Source organism: Stomoxys calcitrans, chromosome 3, assembly GCF_963082655.1.
Source record: "Stomoxys calcitrans chromosome 3, idStoCalc2.1, whole genome shotgun sequence".
NCBI lineage: Eukaryota > Metazoa > Arthropoda > Insecta > Diptera > Muscidae > Stomoxys > Stomoxys calcitrans.
Window position 1 is genome coordinate 29,510,677 of NC_081554.1, and position 23,780 is coordinate 29,534,456.

The window sequence follows — 23,780 nt, forward strand, 5'->3', positions numbered from 1 at the left end:
CAACATCTGTGAGCCCCCTCAGTACGCTCCAGAATGTGACATTTCCAATTAAGTTTCCTGTCCAAGATCACTCCTAAGTATTTGACCTTCTCAGATATCGAAATTGTTATGTTGAGGAAACGTGGTGCGTCAAATTGCTCCACCTTCGTCTTCCTCCTGAGCAGGTATATTTTGAGTCTTCTCTGGGTTAACAATGAGACCCCTGGGTTTGGGTCTCAGTACACTCCAGAATGTGACATTTCCAATTAAGTTTCCTGTCCAAGATTACTCCAAAGTATTTGACTTTGTCACATATCGAAATCGTTTTGTAGAGGAAACGTGGTGCGTCAAATTGCTCCACCTTCGTCTTCCTCGTAAACAGGCATATTTTGAGTCTTCTCAGGGTTAACATTGAGACCCCTGGATCTAGTCTAGTTATATGCCATATACAAGACCCATTCGGCCCTTCTGCATAGCTGGTTCGGATCCTAACCCTGATTGGAACATTTTATGAAATTGGCCACGAAGGCCATCGTGGCGCATAGGTTAGAATGTCCGGGATTCAAATCCCGGCGTGAACATCAACAAAATTTTCAGCGGTGGTTATTCCTTTACTAATGCTGGCTACATTTGTAAGGTATCCTGCTATGTTAAACATCTGTACCAAGAGGCGTCGCTATGCAGCACTCCGTTCGGACTCACTCACAAAAAAGGACGCCCCTATCATTGAGCTTAAAACATTAATCGAACTAAACTCTCAAGCGCATGATATTAGAGAAGATTCCCCCTGTTCCCCTGAGAAAAGTATCCCAAAGTTCATCATATTTCGTTTAAGAGAAATGTCATGGCAGCTGCAGCGTTTTGTGAACATTTGAAAATTGCTTGGAAAATTGGATTTAAAAATATATTTTGGAAATTTTGTTTTTAGGGTTTTCTTTAGGATTTTTGTCTGTTGAGAAATTTTAAATGAGATTTTTGTCTATGGAAATTGTGTTTTGTCTTTGGGGAAAATGTTTAATTTTTTAACAATAGACATTTATTTTTTATTTTTATTTTATTTTTTTTTTTTTTTTTTTTGAAAGAAACTTCTTTTTTTTTGTAAATTTTGTTTATGTACAATTTGACGGAATCTCTTCAGTTAGTTGCATTGAAAATCTCATTAAAATATTTTAAATTTTGTTAAAATTTTGTCTTTAAAGAATTATTTTTTGAAATTTTGCCTTCTGAGAAAATTTTTTTAAACTTTTCTTAAGTTTTGTCTTTAGATAAAAAATTTTGTTTATCTCAATTGAAAATTGAATATTTGTATTTCCATTGGGTTGTATAAGTTATTACAATAAAGGGTGCTCCATATCGTATACGTAATTGGAGTAACTCATACGTCATACTGTACATCATATAAAAGTTCACTTTATTTATTTACGTTTGTAAAACGAAGCATTTTTACATAAATTTTATTGAACTTATTTTTTTTTTTCTTACTTTTTATACCCACGACCGAAGGATGGGGGTATACTAACTTCGTCATTCTGTTTGTAGCTCCTTGAAAGTCGATCTAGCCATGTCCGTCCGTCTGTCTGTAGACAGCACGCTAACTTTCGAAGGAGTAAAGCTAGCCGCTTGAAATTTTGCACGAATACTTTTTATTAGTGTAAGTCGGTTGGAATTGTAAATGGGTCATATCGGTCCATGTTTTGATATAGCTGTCATATAAACCGATCTTGGATTTTGACATCTTGAGTCACTAGAGGGCGCAATTCTTATCCGATTTGGTTAAAATTTCACATGAGATATTTTGTTATGATTTCCAACAACTGTGTTAATTGTGGTTCAAATCGGTTCATAACCGGATATAGCTGTCATATAAACTGATCTTGGATTTTGACATTTTCAACCACTAGAGGGCGCAATTCTTATCCGATTTGGCTGAAATTTTGCATGAGGTGTTTTGTTATGACTTCCAGCAACTGTGCTAAGTACGGTACAAATCGGTTCATAACCTGATATAGCTGCCATATAAATCGATCTAGAATCTTGACTTCTGGAGCCACTAGAGGGCGCAATTCTTATCCGATTTGGCTGAAATTTTGCAAGAAGTGTTTTGTTATGAGTTTCAACAACTGTGCCAAATATGGCGAAAAAGAGATACCGGTAAAAAAAAACTCGACAAATGCGATCCTGGTGGAGGGTATATAAGATTCGACCCGGTTGAAATGGTATAGTTTTGTAGGTCTTTAACCCTAAATCCTTTTTTAAGCAGCTAATTATCGATATTAGTCTCTATAATCTCCCTTTGTTTGTTTAGATCATTGAATGCATCAAGTAAGATCATCTGATCAATATTAATTTACTACTTAATATTTGAACTTTCAATTCACTCCATATAGCACTGCGTCAGCAATCGTAGGTTTTCTGTTTTACAATGCGGATGTTTATCATCTTTTTTTCTGTTGCCTGTCTTCTTTTTTTTTGACAAATAATACAAGCGTCTTGTTTATTAAACACGATTATTGTTTGTTATCTTTAGATTAAAATAGCTTATAAGGTCTGACATAAAAACGTGCTAAACAGAATCTCATTTTGATATGTGTTTAAGCAGACACCGACCTTACTTGAAACACTCACTCATTTCACTTTTTCTGTATGGTTGTTATTTGTTTTTATTAGTAGTTCATGTTTATAAATAGCAAGATTTATTTGCTTTTTTTTACTCATCAGGACAAAATGAGGGGTTGTTAGCAATATAACCATTCTTTGGGCGATGTTGGTAATGAGATTTTATTGCAACATTTTTATTATTGGGGATATTTTTAGAATGAGAGAAATTGGAATTATAATCTAGATATAAGTGATTTAGATGTCAGGAGGACTTATCACTTATAAACAATGAAAGCGGCTAAATTTAGAAACTGGGAATTTTGCGACTAGAGTGACTTTGGGCACATAAAGGCAAGATAAGTTTTGGTGCGGAAAATGCCACATTAGATTGTCACGAGGTAAACGAATGTCTGTTTATTCTATATCCACAAATAGCATATTTGTTACATATTTAGTGTCTTCAAACCCTAAATTTCTCTGATTTTAGGCAAACCCGATATAGTTTCTTCCTCAAAAATTCCAACACTTTTTCTGACAAAAGATATGTTTAAGATTAACAAGTAAAAGCGTGCTAAGTTCGACCGGGCCGAATTTTATAAACCCTCCACCATGGATGGCATTTGTCGAGCTCTTGCCACGGTATCTCTTTTAAGGCAAACAAAGGATAAAAGAAAATAATTGCTATGTTATTGAAATAATATCAAGTTATGGTTCATTTCGGACCATAATTGAAATGAATATTGGAGGCCATAGTAGAAGTCATTGTGTAAAATTTAAGCCAAATCTAGTAAGAATTGCGCACTTTAGGGGCTGAAGAAATAAAATAGGGAGATCGGTTTATAGGGAAGCTGTATTAGGCTATAAACCGATTCATACCTTATTCGACACGCAAAATTTCAGCCAAATCGGATACTACTTGCGCCCTCTAGAGGCTCAAGAAATCAAGAAACCAGATCGGTTTATATGGCAGCTATATGAGGTTATGGACCGATTTGAACTATTCTTAACACAGTTGTTGGAAGTCATAACAAAACACCTCATGCCAAATTTCAGCCAAATCGGATAATAAGTGCGCCCTCTAGTGGCTCAAGAAGTCAAGACCCCAGATCGGTTTATTAGACAGCTATATGAGGTTATGGACCGATTTGAACAATTCTTAATACAGTTGTTGGAAGTCATAACAAAACACCCCATTCAAAATTTCAGCTAAATCGGATAATAAGTGCGTCCTCTATTGGCTCAAGAAGTCAAGACCCCAGATCGGTTTATATGGCAGCTATATCAGTTTATGGACCGTTTAGGTTTATAAGACAGGTTTATAAGACAGCTATATGAGGTTATGGACCGATTTGAACTATTCTTTACACAGTTGTTGGAAGTCATCACAAAACACCTCATGCAAAATAATAAGTGCGCCCTCTACTGGCTCAAGAAGTCAGGACCCCAGATCGGTTTATATGGCAGCTATATCAGGTAAAAGACCGATTTGAACAATTCTTAATACAGTTGTTGGAAGTCATAACAAAACACCCCATTCAAAATTTCAGCTAAATCGGATAATAAGTGCGCCCTCTAGTGGCTCAAGAAGTCAAGACCCAAGATCCGTTTATATGGCAGCTATATCAGGTTATGGACCGATTTGAACTATTCTTTACACAGTTGGTGGAAGTCATAACATAACACCCCATGCAAAATTTCAGTTAAATCAGATAATAAGTGCGCCCTTTAGTGGCTCAAGAAGTCAAGACCCCTGATCCGTTTATAGGGCAGCTATATCAAAACGTGAACCGATATAGCCCATTTACTATCCCAGCCGACCTACACTAATAAGAAGTATTTGTGAAAAAAAGCGGCTACCTTTATTCATTCCAAAGTTTACGTGCTTTCGACAGACAGACGGACGGACAGACAGATGGACAGACGGACGGACGGACAGGCGGACGGACAGACAGACGGACGGACAGACAGACGGACGGACAGACGCACGCACGGACAGACGGACGAACGGACAGACAGACAGACGGACGGACGGACGGACGGACGAACGGACAGACAAACGGACAGACAGACGGACGGACAGACGGACAGACAGACAGACGGACGGACGGACAGACAGACAGGCAGACGGACGGACGGACAGACAGACGGACGAACGGACAGACAGACGGACGGACAGACAGACGGACAGACAGACAGACGGACAGACAGACAGACGGGCGGACGGACGGACAGACGGATAGACATACGGACGGACGGATATGGCTAGATCGACTTTAAATGCTATAACGATCAAGAATATATATACTTTATGGGGTCTTAGACGAACATTTCGAGGAGTTACAAACAGAATGACGAAATTAGTATACCCCCATCCCATGGTAAAGGGTATAAAAATCCGGCAAATGCTTTACAGCTCATATGTTTAGTACAAACTGACACTTATTGTGGTCACAAACAGATAGAAAGACAGATACTCGTACATGTTTAGGCATACTCTAAAAATGATTGTTTGCTGCTTAGTAAAGTTGGTTCGAAAGGTCTAGCCCTCCTATTTTTGAATGTTGTCTATAACAACACAAAATATAAAATATAAATATAATTGATATAAAATTCAATACCTCTTCACTCTATAAAACCATCCTTAGCATCATATAGGGAGTTCCTTAAAAGTTGTTCGATTTTCATTTTGGACTCATACAATAATCACATATGACAGCAACAATGTTGGAGGTTTGTTAATAATTCATATTTTTAAATTTGTGTCGTATTGTTGCTCGCTTACCTACCGGCAGTCTGTTTATGAACAAAACAAATAGGTGTAATTAAGACAAACAATGACAAAAATTAATATTCTAGTGTAATCACTTTTCCTTCTTCTGCTTGGCTCCCATATAAGCATTGTCGTCTAATTAACATTTCTAAAAGGTATGATTTTTGCAAAATTTCGATTGTTAGGGCTACTAATTTTGTGTGTCACTTTTGTTCACACTTTGGCTGCTTAAATTTTTAATTGGCTCTAATGACGTAGGTGTGTGCCAGAGGGAGGGTTTTGTTAATAAATTTGTTTACTTGAAATCAAACAAAGACAACACAACAAACAGCCCATCAGGCATTTGCTTGGCATTTGGATAAAAAATTAGCAAATGCAAGATTTTTTTCTTTTTTTTTGTGAAATACTAGGTTTTACTTTCTTAAAACGCCATTTCTTGGGTAAATTTGATCTGTTTTGTTTTTCTTTAAAATTCTATTTTATATATTATAATCTTTTTCCTCGCTTTTCATATAATGTTTAAATTTATTTTTGATTCCCTCTAAAAGAATCCCACTAAATTTATTATGACATAAAACTTCTGACAAACATCATGAGAAATTGTCTGTATGTTTGAAAATTTTGCAAAAATTTAGTCATGTGACTTTATTTTTCCCAAAAAGAAAAAAACAACAACAAAAGATCATTTAATATTAGGTATCGTGTTTTTCATGCTTTTCGGCATGTGCTGCTGCCTATAGTATTCGTGGGAAAATAAGAAATGTGCTTGATATTGAGCATAAATCATTAGCATATGGACTGAAGAAAAAATTTCATAAAAGTCTAAAGGAAAAAATTCCGTGAAATAATCCCTAAGAACAAAATTTCCATGAAATTTTCTCTAAAGAAAAAATTTCCATGAAATTTTCTCTAAAGAAAACATGTCCATGGAATTTTCTCCAAAGAAAAAAATTCCATGAAATTGTCTCTAAAGACAAAATTTCCACAAAATTTTCTCTTAAGAAAAAATTTCCATGAAATTTTCTCTAAAGAAAAAATTTCCATGAAATTTTCTCTAAAGAAAAAATTTCCATGAAATTTTCTCTAAAGAAAAAATTTCCATGAAATTTTCTCTAAAAAAAAAATTCCATGAAATTTTCTCTAAAAAAATTTTCCATGAAATTTTCTCTAAAGAAAAAATTTCCATGAAATTTTCTCTAAAAAAAAACAATTTCCATGAAATTTTCTCAAAAGAAAAAATTTCCATGAAATTTTCTCAAAAGAAAAAATTTCCATGAAATTTTCTCTAAAGAAAAAATTTCCATAAAATTTTCTCTAAAGAAAAAATTTCCATAAAATTTTCTCTAAAGAAAACATGTCCATGGATTATTCTCTAAAGAAAAAATTTCCATGAAATATTCTCTTAAGAAAAAATTTCCATAAAATGTTCTCTAAAGAAAAAATTTCCATAAAATGTTCTCTAAAGAAAAAATTTCCATGAAATTTTCTCTAAAGAAAAAATTTCCATGATATTTTCTCTAAAGACAAAATTTCCATGAAATTTTCTCTAAAGAAAACATGTCCATGGAATATTCTCTAACGAAAAAATTTCCATGAAATTTTCTCAAAAAAAAAAACAATTTCCATGAAATTTTCTCTAAAGAAAAAATTTCCATGAAATTTTCTCTAAAGAAAAAATTTCCATGAAATTTTCTCTAAAGAAAAAATTTCCATGAAATTTTCTTTTAAGAAAAAATTTCCATGAATTTTTCTTTTAAGAAAAAATTTCCATGAAATTTTCTCTAAAATAAAAATTTCCATGAAATTTTCTCTAAAGAAAAAATGTCCATGAAATTTTCTCTAAAGAAAAAATTTCCATGAAATTTTCTCAAAAAGAAAAAATATTTATGAAATTTTCTCTAAAGAAGAAACTTCAAATAAATTTTCCCTAAAAGAAAAATTTTCTGAAATTTTCTAAAAGCAAAATCTCAAGGAAATTGTCATTTGAATGTTGTTTTGAAAACAGAATTTCTAGAAATTTTTTTTTCTAAATTTCATGGAACTAAAGACATAGGCAATGAGAACAAGTAAAAAGGCGTTAAGTTCGGCCGGGCCGAACTTTGCATACCGTATATACTCGGATATATACGTAAACCACCTTTCGTCATAATTTATGCCCCAATTGCAGCTTTATGTAAATATGGTCCGATTTGGACCAAATTCGACAAGGATATTGAGTGGTCTAATAAGTACAAGTGATTGTTCTATTTTGTAGAACAAAATACTGTTTTTTTTGGTAGCCATATCCAACTATAGACCTCTTGGAACCATAAACGACACGGATGTCGAAAAGCCTAACATAAGTCATAGTTTCAAATTTCAGCGAAATCGGACTATAAATGTGCCTTTTTTGGGGTGAAGACTTTAAACCGATAAATCGGTTTATATGACAGCAATATCCAAATCTGAACCGATCTGGGCCAAATTGAAGACGGCTGACTAAGAGCCTAACACAACTCACAGTCCCAAATTTCGGCGTAATCGGACAAGAAATGTGCCTTTTATGGGCCTACAACTATAAATCGAGATATCGGTGTATATGGTAGCTATATCCAAATCTGGACCGATCCGTGCTATATTGTGGACAAATGTCGAGGGGCCTAGCACAACTCATTGTCCCAAATTTCGGCGAAATCGGACAATAGATGAGCCTTTGATGGGCCCAAGACCCTAAATCGAGAGATCGGTCTATATGGCAGTTATATCCAAATCTGGACCGATCTGAGCCAAACTGAAGAAGAATGTTGAAGGGCTAAACACAACTCATTGTCCCAAATTTTGGCGAAATCGGACAATAAATGCGACTTTTATGGGCCCAAGACCCTACATCGAGAGATCGATCTATATGACAGCTATATCCAAATCTGGACTGATCCGTGCCATATTGTTGAAAAATGTCGAGGGTTCTAGCACAACTCATTGTCCCGAATTTTGACGACATCGGACAGTAAATGCTCGTTTTATGGGTCTATATGACAGCTATATCCGAATCTGGACCGATCTGGGCCAAATTGAAGAAGGATGTCGATGGGCCAAACGCAACTCACTGTCCCAATTTTCAGGAAAATCGGATAATAAACATGGCTTTTATGGGCCTAAGACGCTAAATCGGCGGATCGGTCTATATGGCAGCTATATCCAAATCTGGAGCAATCTGAGCCAAATTGAAGAAGGATGTCGAAGGCCCAAATTTGAGGAAAATCAAATAGTAAATATGGCTTTAATGGCCCTTAGACCATAAATCAGGGGATCGGTCTATATGGGGGTTATATGAAGATATAGTTAACCTGCTTATGGACAAAAAAAGAATCTGTGCAAAGTTTCAGCTCAATATTTCTATTTCTAATGACTGTAGCGTGATTTCAACCGACAGACGGACGGACATGGCTAGATCGTCTTAGATTTTTACTCTGATCAAGAATATATATACTTTATAGGGTCGGAAATGAATATTTCGATATGTTGCAAACGAAATGACAAAATGAATATATCGCCATCCTTCGGTGGTTGGTATAAAAATTATTTAACAAAAATGAAACTATTTTTTTTTTTTCTTCATTTCATTTTATTTTCTTTCACTGGATCGTATGAGTAATGACAATGTGAGGTACTCTATGTCGTATGATTATTTAGAGTTACTTATACGCCCTACCATTAAATACCATGAACCATTCATAATACCATGAACTTTATAAAATTTTGAGATCAATTTAAGTTTATGTTATAGAAATATATATTAAATTTTTTTTTCTTCTTTCACTTACCAGACATAAAATGCAATAAAATTGATACAATGGGATACAATACTGGACTGTAAGTAATATCGGGACAATCGTAGCCCAAAACATTCACAATACGATCGGCTACCGATCGACCGGTACTTGTTAAATGATAGGGCAGACAATGAGTTGCATCAACAAATGAAGGTAACATAATGGGTTTCTCAGAGAGTTCTGTTGTACCGAAAACCTAGAAAATTAGGAAAAAAAAAACAAACAAAGGAAAATTTTATGAACAATGAAATTTGGAAACGTGAGCTTTTTTAGTTAATTTAAAAATTTTTAAATAATTTATATTCGCTCTTACCTGATGAACCATTTCCCAATAGAAACCCTCAACCATTGGGGGTTTTGTATTGTGCTGAGCGCACAGTGTCGGCCATAATTGTGATCTTATGGGTGAATTTATGGGCCATGAATTTTCTCTAAGAATACTTTTAACATCACGTTTTTTGCCCTGATCCAGGAGCTGTTTTATTTCGGTATATGAACGCAAGGCAGGTTCTTTGCCTGTAAGAAAAAGAAAAAATATTATTGAAGAGCATTTATTTCCAATTAAAGTTTATTACTTAATAAATATTAACATAAGTTTATGCATATTTACAATATCATAATTGGTGGCTAAGGTCAGTTTCAATCATAGACAAAGTATAATAATCTCAACATAGTCAAAACATATGAATTACAGCTTACAGAAAACAGGGAAAACTGATTAAAAAGGCATTGCAAACATCAAAAGATGCCAACGTTTTAGATTTTCTTTAATTTTTATATTTATTTGTTATTACTTTTATTTTTATTTATTTATTTTTTTGTTTTAACTAACTTTTCTATTTCTAATAGAATTTTTTCTGGGAATTTTCATCACACTACTTTCGAGAGCATGATTAGTCTGTATGTCATTTATTATCGCTTGCTGTGATAAGGTAGTATACTCGTAGAACTGCCTTTAGTGTATGTAAAAGTCCTATCTAACATGCCGCCTAGCTAGCTTGTGTGTCTAGTAATGTCTATTGAAGTGATTTTCTTATCTTTTGTTTTCAAAGATTGTAATTAAATTCAATGTTCTGTATTAGAGTCTGTTTTTTCTTTCATCCTCCAGTTTCTCGAGCACAATGTTTGCAGTGTTTTTTTTTTGTTTCACTTTTGTTGTCGATATCAGTCATTTTTTGTGTATTCTGATTTACGATGTGTCTGTCCGTTGATATTTTTGTATTTTTTTGTTTTGTTTCATGTCTAACAGCTGTTAAGATTAAATATTGACGTATTAAATTCTGTAATCGCTCAAAAAAGATTATCTTTAAATATGATTTCATTTGCCGGCTACAGCCAAAAAAATATGACTGTCAAACAAGTGAAAGCATATTAAGTTCGATGGGGCCAAAATCTGGATACCCACAACCTCGGATATATATTGGGTTGCCCAAAAAGTAATTGCGGATTTTTTAAAAGAAAGTAAATGCATTTTTAATAAAACTTAGAATGAACTTTAATCAAATATACTTTTTTTACTTTTAATAAACGAGCCTTTTATGGGCCCAGAATCATAAATCACGAGATCGGTATAAAATGTAGCTACATCCAAGTATAGTACGATCTGGATCATATTCGTTACGTATGACAACCTGTAATGCCAAGTTTCAGCAAAATTGGATAATAAATGAGACTTAAATGGGCTTGAGACCACAAATCGATAGATCGGTATATATGGGGGCTATATCAAGATATAGTCCCATATAACCCATCTTCGAACTTAGATTGCCTATGAATAAGACAAAAATCTGGGCATAGTTTCAAGTCAATATCTCCATTTTTTAAGACTACAACGTGATTTCAACAGAGGGCGACGAAAGAACGATCTGGCCAATATGTAAATATAAATCGTCTTGGAATTTTACAGTGATCAAGACTACTTTGTAGGGTCGGAAAGGTGGATCTACTGCAACAGAATGACGAATTTGATTTTGTATTTTGTGGCATGGCATTTTAATTTTCGAACTGTTTAAAATTTTTTGATAATTATATACAACTATTTGGATCAGGCCCGGTCCACAGCTCCTTCATTAATACCTTTTGTTTCAGCCCCATATTGTCTATCATGACAATATGGGGCTGAAACAAAAGGTATTAAAAAGTTTATATAACCATTTGGTAGGCTTTGAGGGTGGAGCGGTCGCTTAGCCACCCCACACAAAATTCCAATATCGCTTAAATCGGTTCGCCCATCTTCGAGATTTGGCTAGGGTGTGGCATTTTTTCAAAAAAAATTAGTGAAATTTACTAAAAATTTTCTCTAAAGACAAAATTTCGGAGAAATTTTCTCTTAAGACAAGATTTCGGAGAAATTTTCCCTAAAGTCAAAATTTCAGTGAAATTTCCCCTGAATAAAAAATTTCAGTGAAATTTCCCCTGAATAAAAAATTTCAGTAAAATTTTCCCTAAAGTCAAAATTTCAGTGAAATTTTCCCTGAATAAAAAAATTCAGTAAAATTTTCCGTAAAGTCAAATTTTAATGAAATTTGTACTAAATCCAAGATTTTGGAAAAATTTTCTATAAAAATAAAATTTCAGTGAAATTTTCCCTAAAGACAAAATTTCAATGAAATTTTCCATAAAGCAAAATTTCAATGAAATTTTTCCTAAAGCCAAATTAAGTGAAATTTTCTCTAAACACAAAATTTCGGTGAAATTTTCTCTAAACACAAAACTTCAGTGAAATTTTCCCCTAAGACAAAATATCAGTGAAATTTTCCCTAAAGACAAAATTTCAGTGAAATTTTCAATAAAAAAAAATTAATAAATTTTTCCTCAATATCAATGAAATGTTTCCTTAACACAAAATCCTAATAAATTTTCCCTTTAAGGAAAAATTTCAGTAATTTTGTTTTTGAAGACAAAATTTACGTTGAATTTTCCCTTAAGAAAAAATTTCAATAAAATTTTCTTTAAAGACCAAATTTTAGTGAATTCTTTGAAGCTCTGAAACCAAATTTTCATAAATTTGTCTTTAGGGAAAAATTTCAGGGAATCCCTGAAGATAAAATGTTAGTAAATTTTTCCGTGATGACAAAATTTTAATGAAATTTTCCCTAAAGACAAATATTTCAATTCCCCTCTTCACAGAACAGCATTTTGGAGAAGCTACGTTTTGTAGTTCTGCTTTCAAATTTGCCCTCCGTTAAAGAACTGCCTGCTGCTTCTCTCAGATCAAAAAGCGCTGGCCGTTGCCACTTTAAACTCAATAACTATGGAGCTCCTATTTATTGCCGAGTTCAAATGATGAGCTTCTTCACACTTTCTTATCTAGTTCATTATTTACAATGCATTCAACTAAAAAGTCTGCAAAACTGCTTCCCCATATAGCGAATCTCCGGCCATCCATCTTTCTTGCTGAAAGCGATGAAGAATACGGACTGGTGAACTTAGAACTAAGCAATTCACTGATCGAATTGAACTAGTTCACTAGCTGAACTATTGAACGAACTAGTTTTTAGTCTAAGTGATCAATATTTCACACAGTATGCTAGTCGGAGGCCATCGTAGCGCAAAGGTTAGCATGTCCGCAACAGAAAAAAATTTCAGCGGTGGTTTTCCCCTCCTAATGCACTCATTGATATGTGAGAGGTTTGTCCCTGTTCCTAAGTGGAATCTTTATGGGCAAAAATTGCAATTTTGCTAGAGAGTATCTTGTATGCGATGGGAAGGATACTTATTCCTTTGTAGTTGCCACATACTGTGTTGCCCTCCTTTTTGTGTTCGCGGCGTATTATGCTAAGGTTCTTGTGATGGGATCGCACAGATGAGGAGGTGATATATTCGCATCATTACAGTGTCCCCAACGGTCTTAAATAGCACAGCTGGTAAGCCATCGATTTCTGCTGCCTTGTTCTTCTTTAGTGGGGTCACTGCTTTAATGGGCAACATTGACCAACGCTAACATAAGCCCATTGACCTCAAGAACTGTACCTTACCATTGGATCAAAAACATCCAATTGGGATACAGTTTGTAAATTTCACTGGGTAACTTTCCCACTACTTAAAAATAGAACGAAAAAGTCCAAATATTTTAATAAGGAAAAAGAACGTTTTCAATTCTTAATTCTCATTCGTGTTTAAGTCTATGACATATATCTATTATCACCTCTAATGTTTCACTTTAATTTAGAACTTAAATAAATTTGATGCCATTATTGATATTCGTTGAGTGTTCATTGTGGTGTGCATGAGACAAATGCCTGAATACAGAATTTAATTAACAAATGCAACTTTTCGTTGTTTTTTCGATTGTTTATGGTTGATAAGAAAAATTAATGTTAATTGGAAAATAATGGTAATTATTAAATTTTCAAGATATTTATGGCTAATGTGCGAATATAAATCGCTAAATGGTTGTTTAGTTAGAATTGTAAATATAATGTGATATGATAGGGACACTAAAGTCGTAGAAAAAGGAATGTAATATTCGATTATTTTTGCTGACTTTTAAATATTTTTTGCAATACTATTCTTTGAATAGAAAGCATTAAGCAACGGTCTAAAGCCGGACTATATCCTGCAATGGAATCTCAATAAAATTTTAAAACCAAAGAAAGAAAGAGCAAACTTACAAACCAAACGAAAGGCACGTCGCATGTGGTGTAGGTGCCACTGCCTATGCACAAAAAGGCGAAGAACAAAAGAGTTTTTGCAAAAGATGTTTGTGTTTGTTGCTGTTAGCATCGTTGGATAAGTGGGATTTGAATAAGGAAAGTAAGATTTGATTTGTTTTCTATTGCGTTTATGAAACAAGTCGACTTAAAGAGCCATGTTCAAATTCAGATATGTGCTGTATCTTACTCTTGTTGGTATGGTGCTTTGCAACCATGATCCATTTTTACATCTCCTGCTGATGATTTTTTTTCGTCGAAAATGAAATCGCGATACAGGAAATCAGTCAAAGGCTTTAAGCAAAAGTACAATTTTTACAGACTTTAAAATGTTTTCTGCTATACTATTCTTTGAATAGAAAGCATTAAATAATGGTCTAAAGCCGGGAAATAACCCGCATTGGAATCTCAAAAAAAAAAAGAAAATACAACTAAAAAAATGTACGGGTAAGCTGAAATTTACAGGGAAAATGACAAAAAAAAAATAGCAACTGACTCTGGGACCATCAACTGACTGTGGAGTCCTTGTTTGGATCTAGATGGTAGAAACTAGAAATAGTGTTTCAAATACTCAAATTCTTCAAATATGCCTGGTTTTTTGTCTTATTCGAGTACTACTTCGAATCATATTGACCATATTCTTAAAAACTATCCAGGAACTTCAAATGTGTATTTCTGGCATAATTTTAGGGAAATATGCAACAATTTTTTTTATTGCCCTCCTTACTACTCTTTCAAGACGTGCTAAATTTTTGAAGACTTTTTCCGCAATGAAACAGGAAAGCTAGAAGTTACCACACAGTGATCTTGGTAACATAATTTTCGCACAATGTTCAGCATTCAATTCATTTATGGTCCGAATCGGACTATAGCTTGATATAGCTCCAATAGCATAGCAGTTCTAATTCATTATTCTTTGTTTGCCCAAAAAGAGATACCGCGCAAAGAACTCGACAAATGCTATCAATGGTGGAGGGTATATAAGATTCGGCCCGCCCGAACTTAGCACGCTTTTACTTGTTAGCATTGCCATTTTGCCCATAAGATGAACAGCTCGCTTGTTTTAAGATTTTAAAGCAGAAAATGCTTAGAATTAATGCTGTCAAATTGTACTATTGTACCAGCTACTCTTACAAAAATTGTATAATAAAGTAGAAATTAGTTAAAATTTAAATTACGGATTTTCTGTAAAAAATTACATTAAAAATGTTTTGATTTCCAAAATGTAGGTCATTCTAATTTTTCTTTGTTAAATCCTTGTCTTATACAATACACGAAACTATATCACAATCAAATATTACATTATTAAGCATTCTACGAACAAAACTATCAACAAGTTCCCCATAGATCCACAATTTCATTCAATAACAACACCTAGTGTCATGAAATGTTGCAACTCAATAGCAGCACTTCATAGGTTATCAATAGCAAAACACAACAACCGATATCAATCCACTATTATAAAATCCCATTCAAATGAAATAAGCCATTATGCAATTAATTATTGTAATTAAATGAAATTTCAAAAAGGCACACTCACACACACACTTACAAAAATTCCAGAGAAATTTTAGAACTCTTACAGTAAATCACCACCCTCGCTAGTTACTAATACATATAAGGCAAGAGCAATTATATAACAATTTCTACATCTATTACCAACTGGTGGTGTATTGTTGTAATTGACTTTTTAAACCATTAAAGATTTTTCCATATATCGTTAATGGAAATAGAAAGAAAGAGGGAAGATTACATTTGTAAACTTTTTTTTGTAGTGTGTTGAAATGTTTTGCGGTTTGAGTATGATGATGACGATAATTGTAATAGAGGTGAGGATATGGTTATGATAACAATGTTACACCCATATAACACAATTACAAAATCTACCTCACGCGGGTACTTTGCATTGTTATTAGCTCATAAAATGTAATTGAAACAAGACTTGTGGTTGAAGTGTAACTGTCCGTAATAAGGTTGACAGGAAGAGGAAATTTTGAATAAAATCTATTGGGTTGCCCAAAAAGTAATTGCGGATTTTTTAAAAGAAAGTAAATGCATTTTTAATAAAACTTAGAATGAACTTTAATCAAATATACTTTTTTTACACTTTTTTTCTAAAGCAAGCTAAAATTAACAGCTGATAACTGACAGAAGAATGAAATTACAGAGTCACAAGCTGCGAAAAAAATTGTCAACGCCGACTATATGAAAAATCCGCAATTACTTTTTGGGCAACCCAATACTATAACATTATTCCCAAAGACTAAACAACTCGAAATCCGTGATAGGTTTAAAGGGTAGTTACATAAGTTTATGAACCGATTTGGACCATGCTTAGCACTGTTATTAGAAGTCATAAAAAAACACCTCATACAAAATTGCAGCCAAATCGAATAAGAATTGCGCCGTCTAGAGGCTCAAGAAATCACTGTCCGAGATCGGTTTTTAGTACAGCTATATCAGGTTATGAAACGATTTGCACCATACTCAGCACAGTTGTTGGAAGTCATAACAAAAACCTCATGCAAGATTTAAGACAAATTGGGTAAGAATTGCGCCCTCAAGAAGTCTTTAAAAGTCAAGATCCAGTTTCGGTAAGTACGGCATTTATATCAAAACATGGACAAATATAGACCATTTTCAATTCCAAACGTCCAACTCTAATAGGAAGTATCTGTGCAAGATTTATTCCTTTATTCCTTCGAAAATACGTTCGACAGACGAACGGACAGACAGAGGAACATGGCTAGATCGATTTAGATTGTCAAGACGATCAAGAATATATATACATTCATAGGTCAATATTTCAATGTTTTACAAACAGAATGACGAATATGGACTCCCCATGTGTAAAAAAAAACAAAGTGGCTTAGGAAATAAAAATAATTTTTTTTTTTAATTTTTTCAAAACTTTTCAAAATCTCTTAAAGAAAATGTTGTTGTTATAAAAATTAAAAAAAAAAAAAATACTTTACCAATATCAATGCTCTAAGTAGTGAAAATATATGAAATTTCATCAATATCATAACTTTTTTTGTGTGTTTTTCATTCGAGACGAACTCAATGATCGGAGATTTTCTTTGCAAATGGAAAAGGAAAGCCGGAGATAGCAACACACATCAACCTCTATGGGAGGTGTATCGTCTTTGGTTAAGACAAAACTTTCAACCATTCTAGGTGTAAAGACATTTCAAGCATTTTATGTGTGATAACTTCAAGGGCCGTGCGTTGGTACTGTACACTAATAGACTGTACAATAATATTGGGTTGCCCAAAAAGTAATTGCGGATTTTTCATATAGCCGGCGTTGACAAATTTTTTCACAGCTTGTGACTCTGTAATTGCATTCTTTCTACTGTCAGTTATCAGCTGTTACTTTTAGATTGCTTTAGAAAAAAATGTGTAAAAAAGTATATTTGATTAAAGTTCATTCTAAGTTTTATTAAAAATGCATTTACTTTCTTTTAAAAAATCCGCAATTATTTTTAAAAAAAGTTTTGTAAAATTTAATGATATTAGCACAAACAGGCAAAAAACTTGAAAATGAGAAAATTCGGCAGAGCCCGTCTGGGATTCGAACCTGTTCACACGGAAAAATAGCGAGAGCCGTTGCCGTTGTCTAGCGTTCGAAGTCATCAATTCAACTTCCTTCAACTTCAACAGATACACAGAATCATGGGTACCACGAACTTCCGTGGTAGTATAATTGTCGAGGAATAAATCCACTATTTTTGGGATTATATACCTAAATTGGAAGATCGATCTATAAAGCAGCTATAACATAATATGATCTGATCTGGATCATATGCTGGTTGGATGACAGGAGGCTTAAAACAGCTTACTGTTTTAAAGTTCCGTAAAATCTGGTAATAAATGCGGCTTTTACGGGCTTAAGACGCTTAATCGGCAGATCGGTCCCTATGAGAAATATGTCTAAATAGGCAATACACGAGCTTGGATGTCGAAAGGCTTATAAAATGTCCATGTTTCAAATTTATGCGAAATCGAGTAATAAATGCCGATTTTATGGACTTAAGACCCCATGTCGGTTGATCGGTCCATTAAGCAGCTATATCTAAATATGGTCTGATCTGGACCATAATTGGTTTGGATGTCGGAAGTCTTAATACAAGTCACTGTTTCAAATTCCAGCGAAATTGGATAATAAATGCTACTTTAACGGGCATTGGACCCTATGTCGGATGATAAGCTTATCAGGCAGTTATATCCGGTCCGATGTGGACCATATTTGGGTGGGATGATGCAAGGCTTAAAACAACTCAAATTTTAGATTTTTGCAAATTTTGCCCATGAACATTCCACCAAGGAACAGGGGCAAACTTCCCACATATCAATGAATGCAGTCCGATTCAAGTTTAAGCTCAATGATAAAGGGCCTCTTTTTTATAGCCGAGTCCGAACGGCGTGCCGCAGTGCGACACCTGTTTGGAGAGAAGTTTTTTACATGGCATAATACCTCACAAATGTTGCCAGCATTAGGAGGGGAAAATCACTGATGAAAATTTTAACTGATGGTCTCGCCAGGATTCGAACCCAGGCGACATGCTAACCTCTGCGCTACGGTGGCTTAAAACAACTCACTGTGTATAATTTCAACGAAATCGGGCAATAAATGCGACGTATAGGGCCTTAAGACCCTGAAAAGGGAAAACGGCATCCAAATATGGTACGATTTGGTCCGTTCAAAAATTTAACCTTCGTGTCAAAAAAAACGAACAAATCTGTGCCAAATTCCAACTCAAGCTTTTTCATTTAGAACAAGTAAGAGCGTGCTAAGTTCGGCCGGGCCGAATCGTATGTACCCTCCCATATGGATCGCATTTGTCGAGTTCTATGTGCGGTATCTCTTTTTAGGCAAACAAAGAATATTGAATGTTATGCTATTGGAGCTACATCAAGTTATAGTCCGATTCGCACAATAAATGAATGCTGAACATTGTAAAAGTCATTGTGTAATATTTCAGTTCATTCGGATATGAATTGCGCCTTGGGCTCAAGAAGCAAAATCGCGAGATAGGTTTATATGGGAGCTGTATCAAGCTATTGATCGATTCCGACCATATGATGATACGTATGTTGAAAGTCATGAGAGAAGCCGTTATACAAGATTTCTGCCAAATCGGATGAGAATTGCGCCCTCTAGAGGCTCAAGAAGTCAAGATCCCAGATGGGTTTATATGGCAGCTATATCAGGTTATGTACCGAAAGATCGCCAAAATATCATGAAAGCTGAAAACACAGTGCCAGTCTTTAGAGGTAACTATACAAGTCAAAAAAGTTTCAACAATTTTCCCAACAATGATACAAATTTTAAACGTGGGCCGTTAATGTTACTTTCGACAGCGTGGCTCATTAAAATTGATTGATTAATTTTTGCAGTTACTCATTCCACTTCTTGTTATTTGCGTTACTCATACAACACTATGCCCGTTATCCATTGTCGGTTATCGAATAATTAAACCCTTGCCCTTGCAATACAATATGAGTATTGCAAGGGCTAAGGGTGGTTCACACGGTTAGGTAGTTCGCCGTTCGCACCGAATAGATACAAGAACTTAATTATCTTATAAAAATAATTTGAAAGCAAATATTTTAGCCTTAACTTAAGAAACTTTCAAGCGTATCTACAATTATTGGTTAATATTAAGTACAATGCGTCGTATAAGTAATTTTAATTACAAGCCATAGGATCGTATGATTATTAAATATTCAAATTACTTATACAACAGAGCTGAAGGCCACCATGAGCGGAGGTTAGCCTATGCCGCTTAACGCCTGGGTTCGAAACCTGGCTAGAACATCAGAAAAACTTTTTCAGTGGCATTCCTCGTAAATTTAAAAAAGTTTCTAGATTTAATCGTCATTTCCAAAACATTTACTAGAATTTTATATTCGAAACAAATGTCGGCGTAATTGAAGATCTTTGAAACACAATAAGCCTAATAGAGATATGAATGCAATCAGTCATCCATATCTCTTAAGCTCACAACAGATTATAGAAGGTGTTCGTTTGTAATGCAACAAAAGCAACAAAAAAAAGTGGAATGAAAATGAATACGGCGTATTTTCTAGATTTTGCAAATATAATGTAGGGAGAAAACGCATCAATGGAAATGAAACCTAAATGAAAAAAAAAAAAAAACCAAATGTCATGTAAGGGTGTGACAAGTGTACAGTTATATAAGAAGTAGAAAGTATATTATAAGAAATCGATTAATTTATAATGAGTAGGCTGTAAATAACACAACACAAAGATTGTTAAAGGACTAGCTTAAATTTTGAAATAGTGGATTATTGAAAAAATTTTATAAAAATGAATTCTTTTGGAACATTTTCATAAAAAACTGTTGTCATTCGATGAACATTTTTAGAATATTTTATTAAAATTTAATTTTTACAGAAAATTATCTTAAAATTTTGTGATGAGAAAATTTTCATTGAAATTTTGTTATTAAAATATAATAAAATATTAAACATGTGATTAAAATTTCGTATTTATGAAAATTTACTAAAATTTTGTCTTTAGAACAAATGTCATAGACATTTGGGCTCAAATGAAATTTCATCAAAATTTTGTCTCTGAGGAAAATTTCATTAAAACTTTGTCTGTAAGAAAATTTTGTTTAAAGTTCGTCCTTAAAGATTTTGTTTTAATTTTTTTAAGATCATTTAAAGAAAAAATTTGCTCAAAATTAGGTCAAAAATTGTCTTAAAATTTTATGATGAGAAAAATTTCATTAAAATTTTGTCTTAAAATAAATTTATTAAGATTTCGTATTTAAGATAATTTGCTAAAATTTTGTCTTTAGAACAAATTTCATAGAAATTTGGTCTTAAATGAAATTTCATTAAAATTTTGTCTTTAAGGAGAATTTCATTAAAACCTTGTCTGTAGGGAAAATTTTGTTTAAAGTTTGTCCTTAAAGATTTTGTTTTAATTTTTCTTAATGTCATTTTAAGAGAAAATTTGCTCAAAATTAGTTTAGGTTTAAAAGAAAGTGCAGATATTAATTCGCCCCATACTCCGAAGCCAGTAATCGGCTTGTTGTGAGCTCCAAAAACTAAAAAGTTTTCGCAATTAATACTATTCAAATACAGCATACCAAAGCACGCCCCTTGAAGCCATCGCACGTAATATGGTTGAAAAGACTGCTAACCAAAGACGAAACGCTACCCATAGTGGTTGATGTTCGTGTTGCTATCTTTGGCTTTCCTTTTCCATTTACAATCTCCGTTCAATGAGCTCCTCTCGAAAGAGAAACAAACAAAAATTCTAAAAAGTAACTTCGAAGAAGAAAATTTTAAATAAGGAATTCCGCGCTGCTTACAAAATTCTTAATTGTTTTCCATACCACTCCCCTAAGGTATCGTGTCTCCACCTAAATACCGGTGCCTGTTAGCCGCGATAGCCCGGCAATGCCATAGGAAATGCTCCAACGTCGCATTACCTTCCCCACATGCTATCACTTGCTGCACCGATTTTGGATAAGTGAGCTTGTAGCCCTATGAGTCCCGTTATGATACCAAACACTATACGGACCTTCATCTTATTTCCTTTAAGAAATAGCCTCGTCCTCTCATGATCCGGATCACTCCATAGGATTTTTACCGTCCTATAGTTTCGCTGTTATTAAGGGCTACACGCATTTTGTCCCGTTATGTACCGTTATGATACCAAACACTATACGGACCTTCATCTTCCTTTAAGAAATAGCCTCGACCTCTCACGATCTGGATCACTCAATAGGATTTTCACCGTCCTACCGTTTCGCTGTTCCTCAGTGCTACACGCATTTAAAACGGCCCACGCACTTAAATCGACTCATGCACTTAAATCGGTCCACGCACTAAAATTGGACCACGCCCATAAATCGAACAGCGTCGACCGAAAAAGTATGCGGGTTAACCAAGTTTATGGACGGCAGTTCTCTGGCCTTCACTGCTAAATCGTTTGCCTCGTCATTTCCCCTAACTCTGTTATGGACCGGCACCCAAACGATGCGGATTGTGCCATCCTCAGAGAAGGCATTAATTTCCTTCTAACATTTCAAGACTGTTCGTGATCTTACCATCCTGATTGTATTGCCCTTATGGCCATTTTACTGTCCGCAAAGATGTTCACACTCGACGTAATCGCGTTAGAACCACACCATCTCACAATCCCAAAGCAGCCGGTTGTAGGTACCGGTTTGACCCGATGAAGTCCTTCATCGGCAAGGGCTGACGCCTCAGTGTACAACACACTGCTACAACAACAACAACCCCCTCATGCATTCAGTGATCGCCCGGATTTCCGCCTGAAGGACCGTATTATGATCAGGCAGTCTAAAACAGATCTTTGTCCCTGGATTCTCAATGTTAACCCCCAGGCCCACTCTGTCCCATAGCTTTGATCTATCCATGATCTTCCAGATGGCAATATTAGGGTTCCGTCAGTCCAAGACTTTGCCGTTGGCAGCAGTGTCTCGCACTCGACCTCAAGGGACGTCTCAGGTATCCGATCCAGGTTTCCTATCGTCGCCTCGATTATATCGCGAAGGTATGAGCTGCTCCCATTCTCAATCCATTCTCCCATCGCCTTAAGTCTAGTAGCGGCAATGGCTGCCTCACATTTAATCTGTATGTCAATGGGTCGGATATCTAGAACAGTCTCCAGTGCCCTAGTGGGCGTAGGAGGCCACCGTAACGCAGAGGTTTGCATGTCCACCTATGACGCTGAACGCCTGGGTTCGAATCCTGGCGAGACCGTCAGAAAAAAATTTCGGCCGTGGTTTTCCCCTCCTAATGCTGGCAACATTTGTGAGGTACTATCCCATGTAAAACTTCTCTCCAAAGAGGTGTCGCACTGCGGCACACCATTCGGACTCGGCTATAAAAAGGAGGTCCCTTATCATTGAGCTTAAACTTGAATCGGACCGCACTCACTGATATGCGAGATGTTTGTTCCCCTGTTCCTTAGTGGAATGCTCATGGGCAAATTTTGCAATTTTTTCACCAGTGGTTCTCATCGCTCCACCTTTGCCAAGACAACATGTTCTCTGAACTTGTTGTATGGTCCCAACGCTGTACTATTTCTCAATAGCAGCCCACGAAATTACTGAGGCGTAAGTAAGTATTGGTCTAATCATGTTCCTGTAGAGCCAGTGGATCATTCAGGCCCCATTTCGTGCCTACGGCCCGTCTACATAGTGCCCAACATCTGTGAGCCTTCTCAATACGCTCCTGAATGTGACGCTTCCAATTAAGTTTCCTATCCAAGATCACTGCTAAATATTTGACCTTGTCAGATATCGAAATCGTATTATTGAGGAAACGTAGTCCGTCAAATTGACCCACCTTCGTCTTCCTCGTAAATAGGCAGATTTCCACGTTTTCTATAGTAGCCTCTCATTCTAAATTCATTCCCCCATCGCCTTAAGTCTCATAGCCGCAGTGGCTGCCTCAAACTTAATCTGTATGTCAATGGGTCAGATATCTAGAAAAGTCTCTAGTGCCTGATGGGGCGTGGTCCTCATCGCTCCGCCTATGCTAAGACAACAACTCTGAACGTAAACCTAACGTTGCACCTTTTCTCCATAACAGCCCACCAAATTATTGAGGCGAAAGTAAGTATTGGTCTAATTACGCTCCTGTAGAGCCAGTGGACTTTCCTCGGATTCTGGCCCCACTTCCAGCCTACGGCCCGTCTACACAACGCCCAACATCTGTGAGCCTTCTCGGTACGCTCCTGAATGTGACACTTCCAATTCAGATTCCTGTACATAATCACACCTAAGTATTTGACCTTGTGGGATATCGAATGGAGGCCACCGTAACGCAGAGGTTAGCATATCCGGCTACGACGCTGAACGTCTGGGTTCGCATCCTAGCGAGAACATCATGAACATTTTCAACGGTGGGATAACCACCTCCTAATGCTGGCGACATTTGGGAGGTACTACACCATTT

General features: G+C 35.3%; 1 protein-coding gene across 8 annotated transcripts in view; it reads right to left on the reverse strand.

Annotated features, from left to right (window-relative positions):
* LOC106096326 (GTPase-activating protein skywalker) overlaps positions 1–23,780 on the reverse strand; it is a 235,194-nt gene that overhangs the window by 48,980 nt on the left and 162,434 nt on the right. For all 8 annotated transcript variants that reach the window (XM_059366003.1, XM_059366002.1, XM_059366006.1 and 5 more), the window contains 2 exons: positions 9,473–9,675; positions 9,151–9,355 (listed from right to left, as the gene is read on the reverse strand). In XM_059366003.1, coding sequence (XP_059221986.1) covers positions 9,151–9,355; positions 9,473–9,675 — 408 coding nt within the window. The remainder of the gene's footprint in view (positions 1–9,150; positions 9,356–9,472; positions 9,676–23,780) is intronic.